This window comes from Tachyglossus aculeatus, chromosome 7 (genome assembly GCF_015852505.1).
Source record: "Tachyglossus aculeatus isolate mTacAcu1 chromosome 7, mTacAcu1.pri, whole genome shotgun sequence".
NCBI lineage: Eukaryota > Metazoa > Chordata > Mammalia > Monotremata > Tachyglossidae > Tachyglossus > Tachyglossus aculeatus.
In genome coordinates this window covers 61,417,076-61,440,633 of record NC_052072.1, presented here as the reverse complement: position 1 = coordinate 61,440,633, position 23,558 = coordinate 61,417,076, and the positions used below count along the sequence as shown (strand labels likewise).

At 43.1% G+C, this 23,558-nt stretch overlaps 1 protein-coding gene and 1 non-coding gene across 3 annotated transcripts in view; one reads left to right on the top strand and one right to left on the bottom strand.

Moving 5' to 3' along the window:
• Window positions 1-23,558, bottom strand: part of ERBB4 (erb-b2 receptor tyrosine kinase 4) — a 1,221,345-nt gene that overhangs the window by 736,451 nt on the left and 461,336 nt on the right. For both annotated transcript variants that reach the window (XM_038749108.1, XM_038749109.1), the window contains exon 2: window positions 21,375-21,526. In XM_038749108.1, coding sequence (XP_038605036.1) covers window positions 21,375-21,431 — 57 coding nt within the window. In that variant the 5' untranslated portion in view covers window positions 21,432-21,526. The remainder of the gene's footprint in view (window positions 1-21,374; window positions 21,527-23,558) is intronic.
• Window positions 15,320-15,457, top strand: LOC119931051. Its single transcript, XR_005451919.1, has one exon. It is a non-coding gene; the product is annotated as a small nucleolar RNA SNORA7 (small nucleolar RNA).

Sequence of the window (23,558 nt, the reverse complement as noted above, 5' to 3'; positions counted from 1 at the left end):
CGGGACCCAGAACTGAACCTCGAGAGACCCCCACAGTTAGGAGGTGGGAGGCAGACGAGGAGCCTGCGAAAGAAACTGATAATGACCAGCCAGAGAGACAGGAGGAGAACCAAGAGAGGGCAGTGTCTGTGAAGCTAAGGTTGGATAATGTTTCCAGGAGAATGGGGTGGCTGAAAGTGTCTAAGACTCCTGAGACGTAGAGGATGATTAGGATAGAATAGAGGCCATTGGATCCAGAAAGCAGGAGATCATTGCTGCCCATTGAGAGGGTAGTTTCGGTGGAGTGAAGGGGGCAGAAGTGAGATTGGAAGGGGTCAGGGAGAGAATCTGAGGAGAGGAGTGGCGACAGTGGGCGTAGACACCTAGCTCAAGGAGTTTGGAGAGGAATGGAAGGAAGAAGATGGGGTGATATCTGGAGGGAGCCTTGATGTCAAGGGAGGGATTTTTTAGGCTAAGGAAGAAATAATCATGTTGGAAAGCAGTGGGGGAAAAGTCAGTGCATAGTGAACAACTGAACATGGCAGTCAGGAAGGGAAGAAGGGAAGGAGCCAGCACTTTGGTAAGGTTTGAAGGGATGGGGTCAGAAGCTCAAGTGGAAGAGGTGGATTTTGAGAGAACATGGGAGTTCTCTGCTCGAGATACTCCTGGGAAAGAAGGGAAAGTTGAAGAGGGGGCAGGAGGAAGGAGGGACTGGAGGGAACAGAGGAGATTTTGACACTGTGGACCACTCCCTTCTCCTTAACACGCTATCCAACCTTGGTTTCACAGATTCTGTCCTCTCCTGGTTCTCCTCTTATCTCTCCGGCCATTCATTCTCAGTCTCCTTTGTGGGCTTCTCCTCCCCCTCCCATCCCCCTACTGTAGGGATTCCTCAAGGGTCCACTTCTGTTCTCTATCTACACTCACTCCCTTGCTGAACTAATTCGCTCCCACGGCTTTAACCATCATCTCTACACTGATGACACCCAAACCTACATCTCTGCCCCTACTCTCTCTTCCTCCCTCCAGGCTCGTATCTCCTCCTGCCTTCAGGACAGCTCCATCTGGATATCTGCCCACTATCTAAAACTCAGTATGTCCAAGACTGAACTCCTTATCTTCCCTCCCAAACTCTGTCGTCTCCCTGACTTTCTCGTCACTGTAAATGACACTATCATCCTTCCCATCTCACAAGCCCACGACTTTGGTGTCATCCTCAACTCTGCTCTCTCGTTCACCCCACACATCCAATCCGTCACCAAAACCTGCCGGTCTCACCTCCACAACATCGCCAGGATAATAATAATAATAATCATGATGGCATTTATTAAGCGCTTACTATGTGCAAAGCACTATTCTAAGCACTGGGGAGGTTACAAGGTGATCAGGTTGTCCCACGGGGGGCTCACAGTCTTAAACCCCATTTTACAGATGAGGGAACTGAGGCCCAGAGAACTTAAGTGACTTGCCCAAAGTCACACAGCTGACAGCTGGTGGACTCAGGATTTGAACCCAATACATCTGACTCCGAAGCCTATGCTATTTACACTGAGCCATGCTGCTTCTCTGAGATCCACCTTTTCCTCTCCATCCAAACTGCTACCTTGCTGGTTCAATCTCTCATCCTATCCCGACTGGATTACTCTATCAGCCTCCTCTCTGATCTCCCATCCTCCTGCCTCTCCCCGCTTCAGTCTATGCTTCACTTTGCTGCCCGGATTATCTTTGTACAGAAACCCTCTGGGCATGTCACTCCCCTCCTCAAAAATCTCCAGTGGTTGCCTATCAACGTACAAATCAAGCAAAAACTCCTCACTCTCGGTTTCCAAGCTCTCCATCACCTCGCCCCCTCTGACCTCACCTCCCTTCTCTCCTTCTTCAGCCCAGCCCGCACCCTCTGGTCCTCTGTCACTAACCTCCTCACTGTGCCTCATTCTCGCCTGTCCCGCCGCCGACCCCTGGCCCACGTCCTTCCCCTGGCCTGGAATGCCCTCCCTCCACACATCCACAAAACTAGCTCTCTGCCTCCCTTCAGAGCCCTACTGAGAGCTTACCTCCTCCAGCAGGCCTTCCCAGACTGAGGCCCCATTTTCCTCTCCTACTCCCCCTCCCCACAGCACTTGTATATATTTGTACAGATTTATTACTCTATTAAATTTACTTGTACATATTTACTATTCTATTTATTTTGTTAATGGTGTGCATATAGCTATAATTCTATATATTCTGATGGCTTTGACACCTGTCTACATGCTTTGTTTTGTTGTCTGTCTCCCCCTTCTAGACTGTGAGCCCATTGTTGGGTAGGGACCGTCTCTATATGTTGCCGACTTGTACTTCCCAAGAGCTTAGTACAGTGCTCTGCACACAGTAAGCGCTCAATAAATATGACTGACAATGAATGAATGACCATGTCTGATTGTTTCCCAGGCCTTTGTTCTTTCCACCAAGTCACAGAGCTTTCATTCATTCATTCAATTGTATTTATTGAGCACTTACTGTGTGCAGAGCACTGTACTAAGCTTCCATATTAAGTGATGTTACCTAGATGATGTCAGTATTCCTCAGGAGCTATGTATGCTTCACCTGTACAAATAGGAAGCAAGAAAGAAGGAAGGATGTGTGAGATCACGTTAGAGTGCACACAGGTATTCAAGACATTGTTGGTTATGTTCCTCACACGTACACGAAGGAATCAGAAACAATGGAGGAAGCAAAATGGAGTAAACTACAATTTCTCTAAGTGACATTCCCCAGTTTTATCAACATCAGAAAATATACGTGTAAATTACAGATCAGATCTCCTATCTGGACAAAGCTGCATTTTCCTTCCGTTTCTTTTCAAGTATTTCCCCAGTCTCTCTCAGCATTTCCCAAGAGATAGAGCTTCTTTCACTGTCTTGTAAGGGTTTTTCCTTCCCTTAATAAGCTTTATTGTTTGGTCTCACTAACTTTATTCCATTATGCATAATGTAGAACTAGTGTTGAGCCTTCAGGGACTCTCCCTCTCTCAGATTCACTCTTTAAGCAGATATGGAAGGGCCCCCTGAGCAGTTAACGCAGGGACATAGGGGGTATGATTTCTCCATCTCTTAATTTCATAATGAAATGCGACCTTGATTTCCCATTCTCCTAGCCAACGTCTCTTGGAGATCAGAGTTCATTTGGGATGTTCAGTCCCCAGCTGATCATTTGAGTTGCAGGTCAGAGCATGCCATTTAGAGGAAAGTTAAGGCAACAATGTCAGTTTCATTCCAGAGGTGTGTTTGCATATACAAAGAAATGCTTCTATCTGAAGTAGACTGTGTGTGTCTAACTGAGGTTACTATATGGGCATGACCTATTTCCATTACTGTAAAACTAAAGGAGCATTTGACCTGCTCAACTGAGAAGCAGGTGAAACCATCAGAAGCTTCAGAGATTTGCTAATACTTAACGCTATGAAGGAAATGCTCTTTAATCTGGGCTAATTGATGTCAAATGTTAACAAAATGACTTTTATTTCCCCTCTTTACTTCTAATCGAGGAAGGAAGGCTAAATGCATAAGCAATAAACACAACCTTCTGCCAGCCTGTGAGTGAGCTTCCCAGGCTGTTAAACCATCTATATTCCCCCATCTTCTTCATTTATATGAAGGGAAGTTAAGTGGCCTAAGAGGGGAGAACTGCCCACAAGTGCTAAGGTTTTGTGACTTTCCTTTTAACCATGCTGTGGTTAAGACTCCCATGCCTATGATTCACCCAGGTCTTTATTTATCAATCAATCAATCGTATTTATTGCACTGTACAAAGCGCTTGGGAAGTACAAGTTGGCAACATATAGAGACAGTCCCTACCCAACAGTGGGCTCACAGTCTAGAAGGGGGAGACAGAGAACAAAATCAAACATATTAACAAAATAAAATGAATAGAATAGATATGTACAATTAAAATAAATAAATAGAGTAATAAATATGTACAAACATATATACATATATACAGGTGCTGTGGGGAAGGGAAGGAGGTAAGGTGGGGGGGATGGAGGGGGGAGGAGGGGGAGAGGAATAGGAGGCTCAGTCTGGGAAGGCCTCCTGGAGGAGGTGAGCTCTCAGTAGGGCTTTGAAGGGAGGAAGAGAGCTAGCTTGGCGGATGTGCGGAGGGAGGACATTCCAGGCCAGGGGAAGGACGTGGGCCGGGGGTCGACGGTGGGACAGGCGAGAACGAGGCACGGTGAAGAGGTTAGTGGCAGAGGAGCGGAGGCTGCGGGCTGGGCTGTAGAGGGACAGAAGGGAGGTGAGGTAGGAAGGGGCAAGGTGATGGAGAGCCTTGAAGCCGAGAGTGAGGAGTTTTTGCCTGATACGTGGGTTGATTGGTAGCCACTGGAGATTTTTGAGGAGGGGAGTAACATGCCCAGAGCATTTCTGGACAAAGACAATCCGGGCAGCAGCATGAAGTATGGATTGAAGTGGGGAGAGACACGAGGATGGGAGATCAGAGAGAAGGCTGATGCAGTAGTCCAGGTGGGATAGGATGAGAGCTTGAACGAGCAGGGTAGTGGTTTGGATGGAGAGGAAAGGGTGGATCTTGGCAATGTTGCGGAGCTGAGACCGGCAGGTTTTGGTAATGGCTTGGATGTGAGGGGTGAATGAGAGAGTGGAGTTGAGGATGACACCAAGGTTGCGGGCTTGTGAGACGGGAAAGATGGTAGTGCCATAAACAGTGATGGAAAAGTCAGGGAGAGGGCAGGGTTTGGGAGGGAAGACAAGGAGTTCAGTCTTGGACATGTTGAGTTTTAGGTGGCGGGCAGACATCCAGATGGAGATGTCCTGAAGGCAGGAGGAGATGTGAGCCTGGAGGGAGGGGGAGAGAGCAGGGGCAGAGATGTAGGTTTGGGTGTCATGACTCTCATCCTTATCTTTAAATGGTCTGGATCTTTTTAAGATAACTCAAAGATTTGCAAGTGGGAAGCAAAGTGCTTACATTCCTGTCTTGTTCACAAAAAGAAATGAAAAAAAAGCAGGCAGTGTCTGAATTTTTTTTTAGGATAACAGGCTCCACAATGAAAGCTCAAATTTACTCTTTATTAATATGCATATCTTCATACCATGATATAGCAAAATTATATATAAATAGATAGATGATAGATGGATCGATTGATAGATATAGATAGATAGATAGATAGATGGATAGATAGATATAGATGGATAGATAGATATAGATAGATAGATAGATAGATAGATAGATAGATAGATAGATAGATAGATAGATAGAATTCCTTCTTACTCCCAGAATGGACAAGAAACATAAGCATGGCTCAGTGGAAAGAGCACAGGCTTTGGAGTCGAAGGACATGGGTTCAAATCCCAGCTCTGCCAATTGTCAGCTGTGTGACTCTGGGCAAGTCACTTAACGTCTCTGTGCCTCAGTTACCTCATCTGTAAAATGGCAATTAAGACTGTGAGCCCCCCGTGGGACAACCTGATCACCATGTAACCTTCCCAGAGCTTGGAACAGTGCTTTGCACATAGTAAGCACTTAATGCCATTATTATCATTATAGATAGATAGATAGATAGATAGATAGATAGATAGATAGAATTCCTTCTTACTCCCAGAATGGACAAGAAATATAAGGTCTGATTCCTTCTTTTACTTAACTGGGAAAGATTAGATCCCAGAACTCCACTGAATAAATCATGGTGCTGAAAAGAATCTTTTCCAGGCAAGCTCCTGAGGCCATGATAGATTGTTTATTGAGGGGAAGTCTCAGATATGAAGTCTGTGAATATGAATGGGGGCATAGGGAACCGGTAGCCATTCAGAAGAAGCAGAGTCATTAGATTGCCCAGCTAAATCATTATCCATTTCAAAACTTGCCCATAATATTAACAGAATCCCAAGATGCAAATTTTGTCATCAGGAAGGTCAAAGTAGTTTGGAGATAGCAAATAAATTCTCCCATATCCAGTGAGAAAGTTGAAGAACCCAAAAGATCGTGTCTGGGTACCATTTTCTGTGAAAGTCAGGTGTAGTGGCTAAGACATGAGCCTGGGAGTCAGAAGGTCATGGGCTCTAATCCTCGTTGTACTACTTGTCTGCTGTGTGACCTTGGACAAGTCACTTAACTTCTCTGTGCCTCAGTTACCACATCTGTAAAGTGGGGATCGAGACTGTGAGCCCCACATGGGACAGGTACTGTGTCCAACCTGATTGGTTGTATCCACCCTAGTGCTTAGTAAAGCACCTGGTACATAATAAGAGCTTAACAAATATAATAATAATAATTATTATTATATTTTAGCACTTTATTCTGGAGATCCAGGTGGCCTAACCCATTTCCCTATCTGATTATTTCTTGGTAGACTTATACTTTAGTGGAAGAGTTTGACAATCACAAATCATGAATAAGTAGACAGAACAGCAAAAAGACCAAGGATACAACAGTTGGTATCATGAGAATGCTTAGAGTTATATAGCTGAATAAACAATTTAATATGCAGCTGTATATGTAAGTGCTGAGGACGCATGGGAATGCAAATAAATGCTATGGGTAGACATTGGTTAACAAGAATTGGGTTCTTAGAAATTAATGCAGAAAGATTTCTTGGAAAAGTGGAATTTTAGTTGGGACTTGAAGATGGGGAGAGCTTTGGTCTATCAGATTTGAAGGGAGAGGGAGTTTGCTTTTTTTTCTTAATAGCATTTGTGAAGCACTCACAATATACCAGGCACCATACTAAACACTGGGGTAGACATAAAATAATATGGTTTGACAGAGTCCAAGTCTCACTCAACACTTCTTTGACTCACAATCTTAATCCCATTTTACCTATGACTTAACTGAGGCAAAGAAATGTTAAGTGATTTGCCCAAGGTCACACAGCAGACAAGTGGTGAGCCCGGAATAGTACCCAGGTCCTATGATTCCCAAGCCCGTGCTCTTTCCACTGAGTCTTGTTGCTTCTCCGTTTGAGGTGGTGGGTTAGCAAAATCAATCTATCTCATCGAAGTTAGTCAATCCTTGGATTTTTTTTATTGTTTACTCTGCACTAAGTAATGCAGAGTAGTGTTCTAAGTAGTGTTCTAAGTAGTGTTCTAAGCACTCGGGAAAGCACAACAGAATAAGTAAACACAATCCCTGCCCTCAAGGAACTTACATTCTAGTAAGTGTAAACAGAGGAAGCAGCATGGCTCAGTGGAAAGAGCACGGGCTTTGGAGTCAGAGGTCATGGGTTCGAATCCCAGCTCTGCCAATTGTCAGCTGTGTGACTTTGGGCAAGTCACTTAACTTCTCTGTGCCTCAGTTCCCTCATCTGTAAAATGGGAATTAAGACTGTGAGCCCCACGTGGGACAACCTGATCACCTTGTAACCTCCCCAGAGTTTAGAACAGTGCTTTTCACATAGTAAGTGCTTAACAAATGCCATTATTATTATTATTATTAAAGCCAGGGTTTTGAGGCAGGAGAGTCAAGAGCCAGACCTAGTAAGTAATTGTGCTTGGAAGAGTCGCGGTCATGAGCTGGGAAGTAGTTGGTGAAAATGTGAAATGAAGAAAGCTGACAGTGAATCGTACAGACATAGATAGCCACTGGAGGTGTTTGAGAAATGGAGAGTTGCTTGCTGATTGACATTTTAAGCAAGTTGTTCAAAGGCATGCAATAGTAATAATGATTGCATTTGTTAAGCGCTTACTATGGGCCAAGCACTGTTCTAAACACTATGGTAGATACAAGATAATCAGGCTGTCCCACGTGGGACTTACAGTCTTAATCCCCAATTTACAGATGAGGGAACTGAGGCACAGAGAAGTTAAGTGACTTGCCCAAGGTCATACAGCAGACACGTGGTGGAGGCGGGATTAGAACCAACATCCTCTGACTCCTTAGCCATGCTCTTGCCACTACACCACCAAAGAATTCAGGAAAATGATGGCTGGGAAACCAGTGAGGAGACTGATTCAGTATTTTAAAGACAATATGACTGGACAGCATAGGTAGCTCTTTCGGTGGAGAGGAAGTGGAAGATCTGAAAACCATTGTGAGTGAACAAAAGTGACCATACAGAACAGTGAGAAATCCAGGATAAGATCCAGGTTGTGGCATCAGTAGTCAGGAGGATAGGAAAAAGATGGACAGGTATGGGAAAGATAGGAGGATGAGGAGTGGATTTAGAGGGGAAGCAAAAAATGTCAGTTTCAGACATATTGAGTTTGAGACTGGTGAGACATTCCAATGGCCTTCATCTTTAAAATGCTAGTAAAATCACCTCTCTTTCTGGAAGCCTTCCCTAAGTTTTCAGCACCTAATCGATTTTCCCTCTCTGATGCCTCACCAATGCACTCTCTCCCATTCCTGAAGCACTTAAATACTTACCCCACCCCTACCCCAAAGGTCTTTCCTATATAACCTTATATTCAGTTGGTTCCTTTATCTGTAATTTATGTTATTGCCTGCCTCTCCCATTAGATAATAATAATAATAATAATGATAGTATTTGTTAAGCACTTATTATGTGCCAAGCACTGTTCTAAGTTCTGGGGTAAATACAACGTCATCAGGTTGTCCCACGTGGGGCTCACAGTCTTAATCCCCATTTTACAAATGAGATAACTGAGGCAAAGAGAAGTTAAGTGACTTACTCAAAGTCACACAGCTTTCAATTGGCAGAGCAGGGTTTAGAACCCATGACCTCTGCCTCCCAAGCCCAGGCTCTTTCCACTAAGCAACTCCCCTTCTCATTATAAGATTGTAAGCTCTCTGAGGGTATTGTCTGTGCCAACTAACTGTATTGTATTCTTTCAAGCACTTAGTACAGTGCTTTGCACAAAGTAAGCACTCAATAAATACTATTGATTGACTGATTGAAATAGAGATGTTCTGGAGGTAAGAAGAAATGTTGGGTGCAGAGAAGATGCGATATTGGGATTACAGAGATTGATTTAGGAGTCATACACAATAGAAATGACAGCTGAAGCCAGGGAAATAGTGAGCTCATAGAAAAACAGAGTATTCATTAAATTATATTTATTGAGCGCTTACTGTGTGCAGAGCACTGTACTAAACACTTGCGAAGTACAAGTTGGTAACATATAGAGACAGTCCCTACCCAACAGTGGGCTCACAGTCTAAGCATAGAGTGAGAGAAGAAGGGGACCCAGAACAGAGACTCTCAGGACACGCACTGTTAGGGAATAAAAGGTGGAAAAGGATCAAGTGAATGAAATGAAGAAAAATCAGTCATAGAAATAGGAGCTCAAGAGAGAAGGACTAGGACAATGTAGAGGCCATAGGATTTGAGGGTCTGTGAAGGGGGAGTGATTTACATAAGAGGTGATTGGTTGGTTTATGAATTTTTCTGGGCATCCTATCAGTTCTACCAATCCCAAGGCAAAGTAGTTGAACTACGATCCAACATGGTGCCGACTCCCCCTGCCAGTCACGATGCCAACTAACACTGGCATGGTCCCTGCCCCTGTGTGGGCCCGGTGAGACATTGATGTGAGTGGTGACATCGATGTGGGTGGTGAGTTGTGGGTCCATTCGTGAAAGGGAAAAGAAAAACCAAACCTGAATGTATTTTACTTCATTTTTTAAAAAATAAAACAAAAACAAGCGTGAGGAGGAAACTGACATTCCTCCTTTCTCTGTTCCACATGCTGTTTCCAGAGACCGGCTTGACAAGTGGGGAGTTGGACCTCGGGCAGGACAAATCCTCAGGGTCTGGAGTCTGGAAAATGAGCTGAGACAGCAGGAGAAAATGGGCTTTCCTGCTTTCCCGTGCTCCCCATCCCCAGGGAGCAACTGCAAAAGACCCAGCACATATGCCTGGCCCTGGTGGACAGTCTACCCATTCACTCACTGTCAGCCTGAGGACCCTTTCTCCCTCTTCCATGGCGCCACCCCCTGCTTGGAAGACTGGGAAACCTAGTACCAACTAATAAATCAAGTACAATATACAGAACTGGTAGACCCATTCCCTCCCCACAGTGAGCTTACAATCTAATTAAGCTATGAGATGAATCAATCAGTACATATTTAAAGCCACCCATGTGCCACTTCATCTCGAAGGATGGAACCAAATGTAATCTAAAATCTACCTACGGCTCTTTAAAAATGGTAATCTTTGTTTTATCATGTTTTGCTTGGAGTTGTCAAGATTATTAAAACTTTAATTTTGTCTGTTTACTACTTCTGAACTTTTATTGCATGGCTGTGCAGTGATGGAGAAAATTTAAATTTTATCCAGTGTGCAAAATTGTTCATTAAGCCCCACTTCCTTGCCCTCCAAATCTTACCCAATTTAACAGAGCTGGAAGTCAAAGACTCTATTGCCCATGCTCAGAGGTGGTTAAACCAAAAGAGTGCCCTGATCCCAGACTCTGAGCAAACTGAAACAATGAAAATGAAGAGGTTCCATTTGATTTCTTGCAAACACTCAGTGGAAAAAAAGAAATTAAATGGTGTTTAGGAACTTCAGTGAAGAGAGTCAGTCTTAGATTTGTTTCAGGAACTCTTGGAAATATTAACTACCTCTCATTCTGAACCTGAATGCTTTGCCCTTTACAACAAGAGAATGTGAATTAACCATCTTCATACACTCAATTCCCTTGAGCAAAGAAAATAAAAGAACCAGTGGATGTAATGGGCTTGTTATTTGGATTCTCCTCTAATTAAGGGTGAGGCAAGACCATAAAACTCATTAGACTCACCATTTAAGCCAAATGTAAAATCCCCCAGTTCCCAGAGGTGCAAATATGCTATATTCATTGGCTGTTCAACCTAATACAGCCAATTTAAATTTAAGTAGATTAGCCACAGGGGCATTTTTGGGGTGGTAGGTTGATGTTCTGGGGTAAATCTTCTCTAAGTTCTTTGGATCTTATTTTTAATAATATCTTGGGAGCATCTGAAGTCAAATCTTTGAGTTCTACTGAACGGGTGCCCTTAGCAATCAGGCCAAGTGTTTTCAGCACTCTTTATGGGGAAGAGAAACTGTAATTTCTTACTCTAGCATGCAATTTGGAGAAAGAATCTCCACTTCCTAACTGCTGAGAAACACAAATTTCAAATAATTTAGACACCCATCTCCTTTTGGAAACTAAAATTAACATCATAAATAGTTCTGAACTCCGTACTAAAGGAAACCTTCTCACATCCTTTGCCATTTTATTATTAATAATAATGATAATAATAGTAATAATTACTGTGTGACAAACACTGTTTTAAGTGCTGGGGTAGATACAAGGTAATCAGGTTGTCCCACTTGGGGCTCACAGACAATCCCCATTTTACAGATGTAAAAACGGAGGTACAGAGAAGTTAAGTGACTTGCCCAAGGTCACACAGCTGGTAAGTGGCAGAGACATGATTAAGAACACATGACCTCTGACTCCCAAGCCCGTGCTCTTGCCACTAGGTCATGCTGCTTACTAAAAGAGGAAAAAGCAAACCCTTCTCTTTTGGAATCAGAACTATATTCAAATTTTCATCTCAAAGGGTCTTTTGTTTTTATAGCTCCAAACACACACACACGCATACACACAAACATGCACACACACAAATGCACGCACATGCACGGGTTTTGAATCTGATGAAGAGCTTGAAAAATAATTCAGCCTGGTTAGTTTCTATTTCTTATGGTATTTTTCTAAGCACTTAATATGTGCCAGCACTGTTCTAAGCACTGGGGTTGATATAAGGTAATCAGGTGGACACAGTCGCTGTCCCACATGGAGCTCACAGTCTTAATCTCCATTTTATAGAAGAGGTAACTGAGGTAAAGAGAAGTAAAGTGACTTGCCCAAGGTTACACAGCAGGGAAGTGGTGGAGCTGAGATTAGAACCCAGGTCCTTCTGATACCCAAGCCCATCTTCAATCCACTAGGCCATGCTACTCCTCCCAGTCACCTCCATGACCTGCTGCCAATGGAAAATATTGCCTCAAAGATGTGGAAATGCGGTTTGAAGCCACACTTTCCCCCTTAGTTCCAGTTCTGCTACTTTCTTGACTCAGAATCTTGGACAACACTGAATTTATTTGTGCTTTCAGTTGCCTTAACTGTAAAAATGGGGTTAAAATTCTTTCATTCATTCAATAGTATTTATTGAGTGCTTACTGTGTACAGAGCACTGTACTAAGTGCTTGGAAAGTACGATTCAGCAATAAAGAGAGACAATCCCTGCCCACAACAGACTTACAGTCTAGAAGCTAAATAACGATGGTTTTTGTTAAGGGCTTACTACATGCCAAGCACTGTTCTGGGCTCTGGGGTAAATACAAGATTATCAGGCTGATGCGTGGAGCTCACAGTCTTAGTCCCTATTTCACAGATGTCACTGAGGCCCAGAGAAGTTAAGTGACTTGCCCCACATCACACAGCTGACAGGTGGCAGAGCAGGGATTAGAACCTATGACTTTCTGACTCCAAGGCCCATGTTCTTTCCACTGTCATGCTGCTTTTCTTAAAATAAATAAATAATTTATTTATAATAATAAATGAATCAATAAAATACCTGTTCTCTCCCCCCCTTAGACTTTGAGTGCTGTGTGGGACATATATTCAATCTGATCATCTTGAATTTACCCCAGGGCTTGGCACACAGTAAGAACTTAACAATTACTACAATCAACAAATCATTACCATCACTCTTCCTATCCCACCTGGATTACTGCATCAACCTACTTGCTGACCTCCCAGCCTCCTGCCTCTCCCCAGTCCAGTCCATACCTCACTCTGCTGCCTGGATCATATTTCTACAAAAATGTTTAGGTCATGTCACTCCACTCTTCAAAGAATTCCACTGGTTGCCCATCCACCACCACAGCAAACAAAATCCCCTCGCTGCTGGCTTTAAAGCATTCCATCGCCTTGCCCTCTCCTACCTCACCACAGTACTCTCCTACTAAAACTCAGCCTGCACACTTCACTCCTTTTCACTATGCTTCAATTTCCTCTATCTTTCCACAGACCCCTTACCCATGTCCTGCCTCTGGCCTGGAATGGCCTCCCTCCTTATATCTGACAGACAATTACTCTCCCCTGCTTCCAAACCCTTATTGAAGGCACATCTCCTCCAGGACACCTTCCCTGACTAAACCCCTGTTTCCTCTTCTACCACTCCCTTCTGCATCACCCTGATTTGCTCCCTTTGTTCTGCCCCCCTCCCAGCCCCACAGCACTTATGTACATATCTAGAATCTATTTATATTATTAATGACAGTCTCCCCGCCTCTAGACTGTAAACCCACTGTGAGCAGGCAATGTGTCTGTTTATTGTTGTTTTGCAAACTGCCAAGGGCTTAGTGTTTTACACATAGTAAGTGCTCAATAAATATGATTGAATGAATTAATGAATTGAATGAATTACTGGTATGATCTGATTACCTCAGTGCTTGCACATGATAAACACTCTCTCCTCGACCCCCTCCAGTTTGGCTTCCGTCCCCTACATTCCACGGAAACTGCCCTCTCAAAGGTCACCAATGACCTCCTGCTTGCCAAATCCAACGGCTCCTACTCTGTCCTAATCCTCCTCGACCTCTCAGCAGCCTTCGACACTGTGGACCACCCCCTTCTTCTCAACACGCTATCTGACCTTGGCTTCACAGACTCCGTCCTCTCCTGGTTCTCCTCTTACCTCTCCGGTCGTTCCTTCTCAGTTTCTTTTGCAGGCTCCTCCTCCCCCTCCCATTTTCTCACTGTGGGAGTTCCCCAAGGTTCAGTGCTTGGTCCCCTTCTGTTCTCGATCTACACGCACTCCCTTGGTGACCTCATTCGCTCCCACGGCTTCAACTATCATCTCTACGCTGGTGACACCCAGATCTACATCTCTGCCCCTGCTCTCTCCCCCTCTCTCCAGGCTCGCATCTCCTCCTGCCTTCAGGACATCTCCATTTGGATGTCTGCCCGCCATCTAAAGCTCAACATGTCGAAGACTGAACTCATTGTCTTCCCTCCCAAACCTTGCCCTCTCCCTGACTTTCCCATCTCTGTTGACGGCACTACCATCCTTCCCGTCTCACAAGCCCGCAACCTTGGTGTCATCCTTGACTCCGCTCTCTCATTCACCCCTCACATCCAAGCCGTCACCAAAACCTGCCGGTCTCAGCTCCACAACATTGCCAAGATCCGCCCTTTCCTCTCCATCCCAACCACTACCCTGCTCATTCAAGCTCTCATCCTATCCCGTCTGGACTACTGCATCAGCCTTCTCTCTGATCTCCCATTCTCGTGTCTCTCTCCACTTCAATCCATACTTCATGCTGCTGCCCGGATTATCTTTGTCCAGAAACGCTCTGGGCATATCACTCCCCTCCTCAAAAATCTCCAGTGGCTACCAATCAATCTGCACATCAGGCAGAAACTCCTCACCCTGGGCTTCAAGGCTCTCCATCACCTCGCCCCCTCCTACCTCACCTCCCTTCTCTCCTTCTACAGCCCAGTCCGCACCCTCCGCTCCTCCACCGCTGATCTCCTCACCGTACCTCACTCTCGCCTGTCCCGCCATCGACCCCCGGCCCACGTCATCCCCTGGGCCTGGAATGCCCTCCCTCTGCCCATCCATCAAGCTAGCTCTCTTCCTCCCTTCAAGGCCCTGCTGAGAGCTCACCTCCTCCAGGAGGCCTTCCCAGACTGAGCCCCTTCCTTCCTCTCCCCCTTGCCCACCTCTCCATCCTCCCCATCTTACCTCCTTCCCTTCCCCACAGCACCTGTATATATGTATATATGTTTGTACATATTTATTACTCTATTTATTTATTTATTTATTTTATTTGTACATATCTATTCTATTTATTTTATTTTGTTAGTATGTTTGGTTCTGTTCTCTGTCTCCCCCTTTTAGACTGTGAGCCCACTGTTGGGTAGGGACTGTCTCTATACGTTGCCAATTTGTACTTCCCAAGCGCTTAGTACAGTGCTCTGCACATAGTAAGCGCTCAATAAATACGATTGATGATGATGATGATGATGATAAACACTTAATAAACAGCATCAAGGTTTTGGCTTAGGTAGCCACCTGACCTGCATTTTACTGGATGACTCATTTTATGGCCATTTTTTCTTCAAATGAACAGTGAAAATCAACGGGGGATGCACTTTGTCGCATTAAAAAATATAAATTGCTTTATGCAGCTGCATCTCTTGCCAAGTTTGCACAGCACCTAAAATATACCTTGTTTCCTGACATTTTATTTTAACCTGATCCCACTGCAACTGCCCAGTCCCTTCCTTGTGGGGCATGGCCTTTACAGCTTGTGCCACTCAGGACCCCATAAACTGAGGGACTGGGAAAAGGTAGAGGAGTATTCGGGGAGGGAATAAAAACTAAAAATAATAATAATAGTGATATTTGTTAAACCCCCCTCTCAGGTTCGCATCTGGAGAGTTTCCAATACTCTACCAGTCTTGGTTACAGGAGGGAGAGTCAAGCAGAGGCATACCCATTCCATTCCTAGCTTTGTCAGTGGCTTACAAGTGGAAGGAAATCTGCTACAAGTCAAAACTCACCTGGGCTGGGCAGCAGCGGCATGGGAGAGAGTGGAGTGCAGAGACTCAAGTTAACTGTGTAGATGAAGGCCATGGTAAACCACTTTTATATGTTAACCAAAAACTCTATGGATACACTATCAGAACGACTGCAGAGAGTGGTGGGGCCATCTGGGAGAGATGTGTACATGGAGTTGCTATGGGTTGGAGAGGACTCAACAGCATAAGACCAGACAAGATTTGTTAAGTGCTTACTATGTGCCAGGCACTGTACTAAGCACTGGAGTGGATACAAGCAAATCAAGTTGGACTCAGTCTCACACAAGGCTCTCAGTCTTAATCCCCATTTTACAGATGAGACAACTGAATCACAGAGAAGTTAGGCGACGTGCCCAAGATCACACAAATGGCAGAGTCTAGATTAGAACACGGTTCTTTCCAACTCTTGGGCCCATGCTCCAACCACTAGGCCACTGATACTCTCCCATTACCACAGGTTTGCTGGCCCAAGGCAGTATGGGCTAGTAAAGATGTACAGGGTCAGGAGAGAGCAGGGCTGGCTGTAGTAAAACAAGGTATATTTTCAAAAGACATGTAACATGGAATGGTTACAGTGATGGGACAAGTTTTGCTGGGCATAATGTAATGGATGGGGAGATGAGCAAAAGGAAACCACGGAGAAAAGTATGGATTTAGTTTCAGGGAGCAGAGTCAGAGTCAGGTCGCACGAGAGTTATAAAGTGAAACAATGAAAATAAAAAGGCTCCATTAAATGCTTGTATCCACTTAATGGAAAGAGAATTAAACCATATTAAAAAAAAATAGGATGAATAGATAAGGGCTGGAAAGGGGCAGAAGGTACTTGGGATGTGAGAAAAGAAACTTAAATTCATTTAAAAGTTTACTAAAAATGTTTGCCCAGGATCACTCCATACGGATGAATATAATGATTACAAGTGTGATTTTCTAACTCTAATTGACATTTTTTCTCTCCTGGGATCGATAATCAATAATAAAGGAACTAGTAGTCAAGAAATATGCTGAAGATTAATGTTAGGAAGATTTGCTATGAAGGGCCTGGAAAAAGTTATGAAATGTGTTGATGTAACAACTGCCACAAAAATACAAATTGTCAATTCTATGGTGTTTCCAGTGATAATGTATGGATCCGAAAGCTGGGAAGTGAATAAACAGGATACAAAGAGCATTGATGCTTTTGAAAAATGATATTGGAGAATGATTTGTGAATACCATGGACTGCCCAAAAAAAGAACAAATGGATTTTGGAGCAAATTAAGCCAAAGTGGTCTTTGGAAGGCCAAATGACTAGACTTAGATTAGCAAATTTTGGACACATAATCAGAGGGACTAATTATCTGGAGAAAAAACTAATGCTAGGAAAAGTTCGGGGAAAATGTGAAAGAGGCAGACCAGCAGCTAGATGGATAGAAACCAGAACAATGATAAGGGAAGAACCATTAGAAGATTACAGATTATGGCAGAAGACAGGACGTTCTGGAGAAAATATATCCATAGAGTCACTGTGAATCGGAAACGACTCTATGGCACTTGATAAGAATAATAATAATAATGAAATAGTAGTATCCTGATATGGAAAATACTTAAGTCACTGGATACAGTATTTTTACTATCAGCCATTAGTGCTTCTCTGTATCCTGAAATCTGAAGATGTTTTACCCAAATTATGTTTCTGTCATATCTTTTCCAGACAATGGTCCAGAACAATGCTTTGCACATAGCAAGCTCTTAATAAATACCATTAAGAAAAATGGGGCTGGTAACCTGTCCAGTTGGTTAGGAACTGTTGGAGGAAGCTCAGGGATGAAGATGTTCTATGGGTCATTTCCTGAAGTTCATTTTCACAATCTATTTTTCATAGTGTTTCACAGTATACTTTTTCCCAACTGTGAAAATCCATCTTATTTCATCTGAGGTCATGTTAATTGACAATCGGTTGAGGAGGCAAAGAGAAACCACATGAAATTATGCATCACAGCTGGGAATCCACTTGAGGTCACTCCCGCAAGCAGCAGTTTCATCTCCTGTTATGTGGACTGGATTTAGGAAAAATAATTTCTGAAAAAAAAATTCACAGCTTTTGCAATACCTGAGGCCTCTCTCCCTTCCATTTGCCCTTCATTCATCATTTCTCCAAGCTTTGATGTTTCAATATGTCAGTATTCTAAGCACGTTGTCAGGATTTTACTTTATGCCTGCTGCTTATTGCTCAGGTTGACATTATTATATATATGCATCTGTATATCTGAATAATATTCCATGAAGCTTTAGAAATTATGTAATGTGAAATGATGTGATGAACCCAAATCCACTCCCTCTATAATTTCAAAAAGACACGAGGGACACAAAAGACATAGGAGTTAGTGTCCGATAGCACATAGCCAGTTAGGCTATTACATTTAGATGAAAAGAATTTCTCAAGGGCAGGTCAAATAAGAAGGAACAATCATATGCTCAAATAACAAAAGCCCTGAGGACTCTACTGTGTGTATTATTATTATTTCCTGTTGCCACTGGCCTTAATTTTAAGTTTTCCAAGTCCTGAACAATAGCATGCTTTGTGATTATGTCTCTTATTTTGTTGTTCACTATTGGATATCTTGACCTTATAGCTGAAATAAAATGCATAAATAATACACTAAAAGGTCTTTTGGGGCCAACTGTAGTCATTCATTCCTTCATTCATTCAATCAATCATATTGAGCGCTTATTGTGTGCAGACCACTGTACTACATGTTTGGAAAGTACAATTCGGCAACAAATAGAGACAATACCTACCCAACAACTGGCTCACAGTCTAGAAGAGGGGAGACAGATGACAAAACAAAGCAAGTAGTCAGGCAACAGTAGCATCAATATAAATAAATAGAATTATAGATATATGCACATCAGTAATAAAATAAATAGAATAATAAATATGTACATATATACACAAGTGCTCTGGGGTGGGGAGAAGGATAGAGTAGAGGAAGGGAGATGGGGAGATGGGAAGGGAAGGAGAAGCAGAGGAAAATGGGGGTTCAGTCTGGGAAGGCCTTATGGTGAAAGTAAACAATGATATCATTTGAAATCCCTCTATAAACAAGAATAGAAAATTATGAAGTTTGTCAGGGTCCCATCATGAGCTATAATTACATTAGCATGGAGGTATTCTAAATAATACTTGAGAAAAATTCAATTAATTTTAAAGTATGCATTCATGAGCATTCTCTCACCCAAATGAAGGTGGTAAGAGGAAACTACGATTACTTATTTTCGCTTATTTTCTAAAGCAAAGCATTTGAGACTGCATTTTTGAGATTGAAGTGAAAAATACACCGATGTTGTTTAAAATGCAGTTCTTTGACAGGTTTCATTTGTCATGTTTCCATCCTATACTTCACACAAAATGGCAGGAAAAAGGCCAAAAATGAGTTCGCATTCCACGGGCAATGGTGTCAAATTTAATGTAGCTCAACTTAATGTAGTCTGGTCATGTGTTGTGAATAAATGATGCTAGGCTAATATAACAGTGGCATCTTGGTTAGCAGAAAGAGAGAAATGTTACTGAGAATCAGCCTATGAACTCTTTCTAGTAACAGGAAAAGAAAGTCTTCAATAATGGATCATCAACAGGAACGGCTTGGAAACAACAGCAGTAGAGAGATATAGAGAGAAATTGGCTAATTTTAATTCCATCAGAATACTGAGCTCTCCTCAGAGAAAAGAAACTGTAGCACAGACAGTAACAAGACATGAAGGGAAAAAGTTCAGTCATTATTCAAGGGGTGAAATCTACGAGAATTCAGCAAGGAAAGTTCATACTCCAGACCGTACTTTGTTCTTTAGCCACAGTCTGGTTTATGGAAAGCTACAGTATCAACAGAGGCATTTTGAACATGGAAACGATCACAATAGTTGTGGTACTTGTTAAGCGCTCGGTATGTGTCAAGGACTGTGGTAAGCGCCAGGCTAGATACAAAGATAATCAGGCCCCACATGGGGTTAACAATCTAAGTAGGAAGAAGAACAGTACTGAATCCCCATTTTACAGATGAGTGAACCGAGGCACAGATAAGTTAAGTGACTTGTTCAAGGTCATACAGCAGACAAGTGGCAGAGCCGGGGTTAGAATCCGGGTCCCCTGACTCACAGGCCTGTACTATTCCTGCTAGATTACACTGCTTCTCACAACAGGGAACTGAAAGGATGCACATGCTAGTCAGGAAGGCAGAATAAGTGAAACACTGTCAATGTGATTTAGCCAAGGACTGTTAGGTGTCCGCTACAGAGGAAGAACACCCTGGTGGGCAGCAACCAGTTGAGGCATTAGTTCTTTGAGCAAAGGTTTTGCCAAGATCAGGATACCAGAAAACAGGTTCAGCCAAATTGACGGGCCCTGAAGGGGTCTGGAAGCGCAAATGAATGGACAGAATGTTGGGACTCAGAATTTTAGTCTTGTTGTTTTTTGTCTGTCACAGAGCCATCAGATTCTGACTTAAAACTCCTGAAAAATCTCCTGCAACCTGTGAAGAGGTTAACGAGAACTCAATTTAACTGATTTCAAATAGACTGATGTACTGTGCATTTCAATCCGCACCTCTCTTCACGTTTTGCACTGAAATAACAAATATGGCTTGTCTCCCTGCACCAGTTTAAGGGAAGCCTTTCTTAACATCAAAGATCACCCACTACATACCCTGAGGATCCTATTCTACCAGCCCCACTGAATCATCAGAAGCAGCATGGTCTGGGGAAAAGAGCAGGGGACTTGGAGTTCAAGGACTATGGGTTCCAATACCACCTTTGCCACTTGTCTGCTGTGTGAACTTGGGCAAGACAGGTAACTTCTCAGAGCCTCATTTTCCTCAACTGTAAAATGGAAATTTAATAGCTGTTCTCCTCTCCTACTTAGACTGTGAGCCCCATGTGGGACAGTGTGACAGTGTCTGAGCTGATAAACTTGTGCCTTCCCCGGCATTTATGACAGTGGTTGACATACAGTAAATGCTTAACAAGTACCACAATTACTATTATCCACGACAGCCAGGTCCTGCAGGGCCTGAAGTCCCCATCTTTTCCCTTTCCATCAAAAATTCTCAGTCAGTTTACAGCTCTCCAAAGCAGCATGAGATGAGCAATTAGGCCGCTACTCCTTCTGAGCCCCTCAGCCTTCTAGAAATGCTTGTTAGGTTAAAGCTGTAGCTAAAGACACTGAGGGGAAGAGATGAAAAGATATCCTGTTACTACAGTTCAATGAAATACAGGGAACTGTCTGAAAAACCCAATCATCCTAGAGAGAAGGCATGAACACGCCACTCAGGACCCCAGCAGCTGATTTTTAATTCACTTTTTCCCTTTCACATCACTACTGATGTGCTTTTGAATTGGAAATGATAAGAAAGGAGGGTGAAAAAACAAAGGTGAAACTGAGTCAATCCATCTCAAATATTTCCCAGACACTGTGATCCCTACAGGAATCCACTTCTGAACATTAAAAAAATTCCAAATTGGCAGGAAAGCAGGGAAGTAACAGTAAAATCCTCTTCTAAAAGCTCTAATTCTCATCCCCGTGGTCTTTTGACCTTCCCAATTCCCCCTCTGACAGCTTTTCACCTGCTGGCAACACAGACAGACTCGTGCACTGTCATGTACCATGCATTGACAGTATCTTCCATCATACACCCTGGGCAACTGTAGCTGCTATATAGTCAGGTTGTCAGTCATGACAGTATTGTTATCTTGGTTCTTTTCCCTTGTGTGTGCTTTCTGTATCGCTTATCTTCTCCCTACACTCTTGGGTTCCTGCCAGTCAGAGGAAAATAGCCCCAAGTTACCAACAGGTATTGCTTTTGTGCACTCGGATACCAGCATCCACTCACAAGTAAGCAGGAGAAAAGATAGTTTTACCCGTAAGAAGGAGAGATCACGGCTATGCTCGATGCTGGTTATCTCCAAGTTGCCCATGACTACCTCACAGTTTTCATAGTATTTCCTCAAGGCACGATATTGTTGTTCCAGGTCAGAGAGAGAGCTCAGCTTATTCTCCGTGCCAGCACACACTGAAAAGCAAAACACATACATATTAAGCATAATGTTATTAAAGGATTTGCATAATAGACTAATCTAACTGTGAAATGGCATTGTATTCACATGTAGTTCAAAAGAAAAATAGCTTCTTTTTTATTTTTGAGATTCAGGCTGTGCAGGGAAGTGGATAAAGCAGCGTTTCAGAGACAGAAGAACCTGGGGCCTAATCAGGGCTCTGACACTTGTCTGCTGTGTGACCTTGGGTAAGTCACTTAACTTCTCTGGGCCTCATTTGCCTTATCTGTAAAATGGTGATTAAGAGTGTGAGCCTCATATGGGACATGGCCCGCATCCAACCCAATTAGCTTGTATCTACCCCAGCGCTTAGCAAGTATATTGTCTGACACATAAGTGCTTAACAAAACCATTAAAAAAAAACTGGGCCAGTTCATTTGATCAATGTAAATCTTTGACTGTGAGCCCATTGTTTGGTAGGGACCGTCTCTATGTGTTGCCAACATGTACTTCCCAAGCGCTTAGTACAGTGGTCTGCACACAGTATGTGCTCAATAAATACAATTGAATGAATGAATAAATGAATGAATGAATGAACCCAGAAAGTATGAGTCCTGAGGGAAATATATTTATTTGGCCTGTACTACCCAGTTGGGCATATAGGGGTCTAGGTACTTCCATTTCCTCATCTGTAAAATAAGATGAGGAAAATAAGATAATAAAAGGCAGATAAAATGCCTGCCTTTCTTTGAACCCCACAGGGTGGTTGTGAGGTTAAATGTGATAAGTAATATAAGATATGTAAGGTGAGAGCAATTGGGGAATAAAATCACTATACCTACACAAAGACATTTAGCCTGAATTCACTGGTTTGGCATTCATTTTTTTATATCAATGTCTGTCTCGCCCTCTGGACTGCAAGCTCATTATGGGCTGGGAATATGTCTATCAACCCTGCTGTGTTGTACTCTCCCAAGCGCTATACTAAGGTATAGTAGTTTGCACTCAGTAAGCCCTCAACAGATATAATTGATGATGATGATGATAATGATGTTTGCCTACATTGATTTAATTAACTGGATAGCTGGCTAATTGATTCACTTTGTTTGAGATTAACCACAGAGTTTCACAGTCCAGAAAATTTCTATTAGGATTTCCCTTGAGTTCATAAAAGACATGAATATTGCTTGTAACTTCCCAAGAGCTTTATTCAGTACCCTTCATACAGTAAATGCTCAATCTTTTAATGGTATTTATTGAGCACTTACTGTGAGCAGAGCACTGTGATAAGCACTAGGGAGTGTTCAATATGAAGGAGTTGGTAGATATGTTTCCCTGCCCATAAGGAGCTTACAGTCTATAGAGGGAGACAAACATTAAAATAAATCATGGATATGTACATAAGTGCTGGGGGGAAGAGCATGAGTTAAATATTGAGTACTTAGGTGAGGCTGAAAGGAGAGGGAGTAGGTGGGATGAGGGATTATTTGGGGAAGGCCTCTTGGAGGAGATGTGATTTTAATAAGGCTTTAAGGTGGGGACAGTGGTAGTCTTCTGGATACGAAGGGGGAAGGAGTTCCAGGCCAGAGGGAGGATATGTGTGAGGGTTCAGTGTTGAGACAGATCAGCTCAAGGTACAGTCAGCAAGTTGGCATTAGAGGAGTGAAGTGTGCGGGTTGAATTGCAGTAGGAAACTAGTGAGTTAAAGTAATAATAATAATGATGGTATTTGTTAAGCGCTTACTATGTGCAAGGCACTGTTCTAAGCACTGGGGGGATACAAGGTGATCAGGTCGTCCCACGTGGGCCTCACAATCTTAATCCCAATTTTACAGATGAGGTAACTGAGGCACAGAGAAGTTAAGTGACTTGCCCAAAGTCACGCAGCCGATGTGGCGGAGCCAGGATTAGAACCCATGACCTCTGACTCCCAAGCCAGTGCTCTTTCCAAAGTAGAAGGGGACAAGCTGAGTGAGTACTTTAAAGCGAATGGCAAAGAGTTTCTCTCTCATGTGGAGGTGGATGGGCAACCACTGGAAATTCTTGAGG